Raw genomic sequence first — 1,957 nt, forward strand, 5'->3', positions numbered from 1 at the left:
AAGAATCTGTCTCAAAAAAAAAAAAAAAAAAAAAAAATTAATTTTGTTTTAAAAATAGAGATCAGGAATCTCACTATATTGTGCATGCTGTTGTTAAACACCTGAGCTCAAGTGAAGCCTTAGCCACCCAAAGAGTTGGCATTACAGGCATGAGCCACTGGGTCTATGGCTGCTTTTGTACCATAACAGGATTGATCAGTTACAGCAGGGTCCCAGAGGGCCCTAAAACCTAAAATATTTACTATCAAGTCCTCTGTAATGTTTGCCGACCCCTAGTGTAGTTGCATGGCTTTGTTTTTATGGTTCCTAACACGTGCCATTTGAATAAACTTTTTGTACTTTGCCAGAAAGTCATGACAGTTTTAGACTTACAGTCTCATTTGACACAGTTTGTATATTTTAACTCAGTCTTTGACTACAAATTGAAAAACTGGGCTATTTGAAGATGATTGTTTGTTTTTGTGCAGCAGAGAGAGCTGCCATTGAGTTGCCAACTCTGGAAGTACTCTCCGACCAGGAAGAGGACAGGTATGTGAACTCGTGTGTCCTGTTATATATTAGGACATTACCTCTTGTCACCTGCACTGGGTTTTGTGTGTGTGTATGTGTGCGTGTGTGTGAGACAGAGTCTCGCTCTGTTGCCCAGACTAGATTGCAGTGGCTCAATCTCGGCTCACTGCAGCCTCCGCCTCCTGTGTTCCAGCGATTCTCCTGCCTCAGCTTCCCCAGTAGCTGGGACTGTAGGTGCCCACCAGCACACCTGGTTAATTTTTTGTATTTTTAGTAGACACAGGGTTCCACCATGTTAGCCAGGGTGGTCTTGATCTCCTGACCTTGTGATGTGCCCGCCTCGGCCTCCCACAGTGCTGGGATTACAGGTGTGAACCATCGCGCCTGGCCTGCATTGAGCTATCTTTGTCTTTTGCTACAAGGACCCCAGGAGGAGTGTTTTCAACTTTGCTTATTTTCATTACGAAATGTTAAATTATTTCTTCCTTTCAGATGTTTCCTGTCAGTATTTTTTTTTTTTTTTTGAGATGGAGTCTTGCTCTATTGCCCAGGCTGGAGTACAGTGACTTGATCTCAGCTCACTGCAACTTCTGCCTCCCAGGTTCAAGCGATCCTCCTGACTTAGCCTCCCCAGTAGCTGGGATTATAGACCTGCACCACTATGCCTGGCTAAGTTTTGTATTTTTAGTAGAGACGGGGTTTCACCGTATTGGCCAGGCTGGTCTCGAACTCCTGAACTCAGGTGATCTGCCTACCTTGGCCTCCCAAAGTGCTGGGATTACCGGTGTGAGCCACTGCACCTGGCCTATTTTTTATTATTTTTGTTGAGACAGGGTCTCGCTCTTTTGCCCAGGCTGGAGTGCAGTGGTATGATCTCAACTCACTGCAACCTCCAACTCCTAGACTCAAGCAATCCTCCCACCTTAGCTGCCTCAGTAGCTGGGATTACAGGTTTGTGCTACCATGTCTGGCTGATTTTTGTGTTTTTTGTAGAGATGGGGTTTTGCCATGTTGCTCAGGCTAGCCTCCAACTCCTGAGCTCAAGTGATCCTCCCGCCTTGGCCTACCAAAGTGTTGGGATTACAGGCGAGAGCCACTGTTCCAGACCTGTACATTGACTTTTTTTTTTTTTTTTTTAGGCGGAGTCTTACTCTGTTGGCCATGCTGGAGTGCAGTGGTGCAATCTCGGCTCACTGCAACTTCTGCCTCCCAGGTTCAAGCAATTCTCCTGCCTCAGCCTTCTGAGTAGCTGGGACTATAGGTGCATGCCACCATGCCTGGCCAATTTTTGTATTTTTTAGTAGAGATGGTATTTCACCATATTGGCCAGGCTGATCTCGAACTTCTGACCTTATGATCTGCCTGCCTTGGCCATCCAAAGTGCTGGGATTACAGGTGTGAGCCACTGCACCTGGCCAACTTTTTTTTTTTTTTTTTGGAGACGGAG

General features: G+C 45.9%; 1 protein-coding gene across 1 annotated transcript in view; it reads left to right on the forward strand.

Annotated features, from left to right (window-relative positions):
• The window catches only part of EIF2AK1 (eukaryotic translation initiation factor 2-alpha kinase 1), a 40,639-nt gene that overhangs the window by 18,969 nt on the left and 19,713 nt on the right, over positions 1–1,957 (forward strand). Inside the window, 1 exon segment of the mRNA XM_011934406.1 lies at positions 468–528. Within this exon segment, the coding sequence (XP_011789796.1) occupies positions 468–528 (61 nt within the window).

Source organism: Colobus angolensis, unplaced genomic scaffold (genome assembly GCF_000951035.1).
Source record: "Colobus angolensis palliatus isolate OR3802 unplaced genomic scaffold, Cang.pa_1.0 Scaffold135, whole genome shotgun sequence".
Taxonomy (NCBI): domain Eukaryota; kingdom Metazoa; phylum Chordata; class Mammalia; order Primates; family Cercopithecidae; genus Colobus; species Colobus angolensis.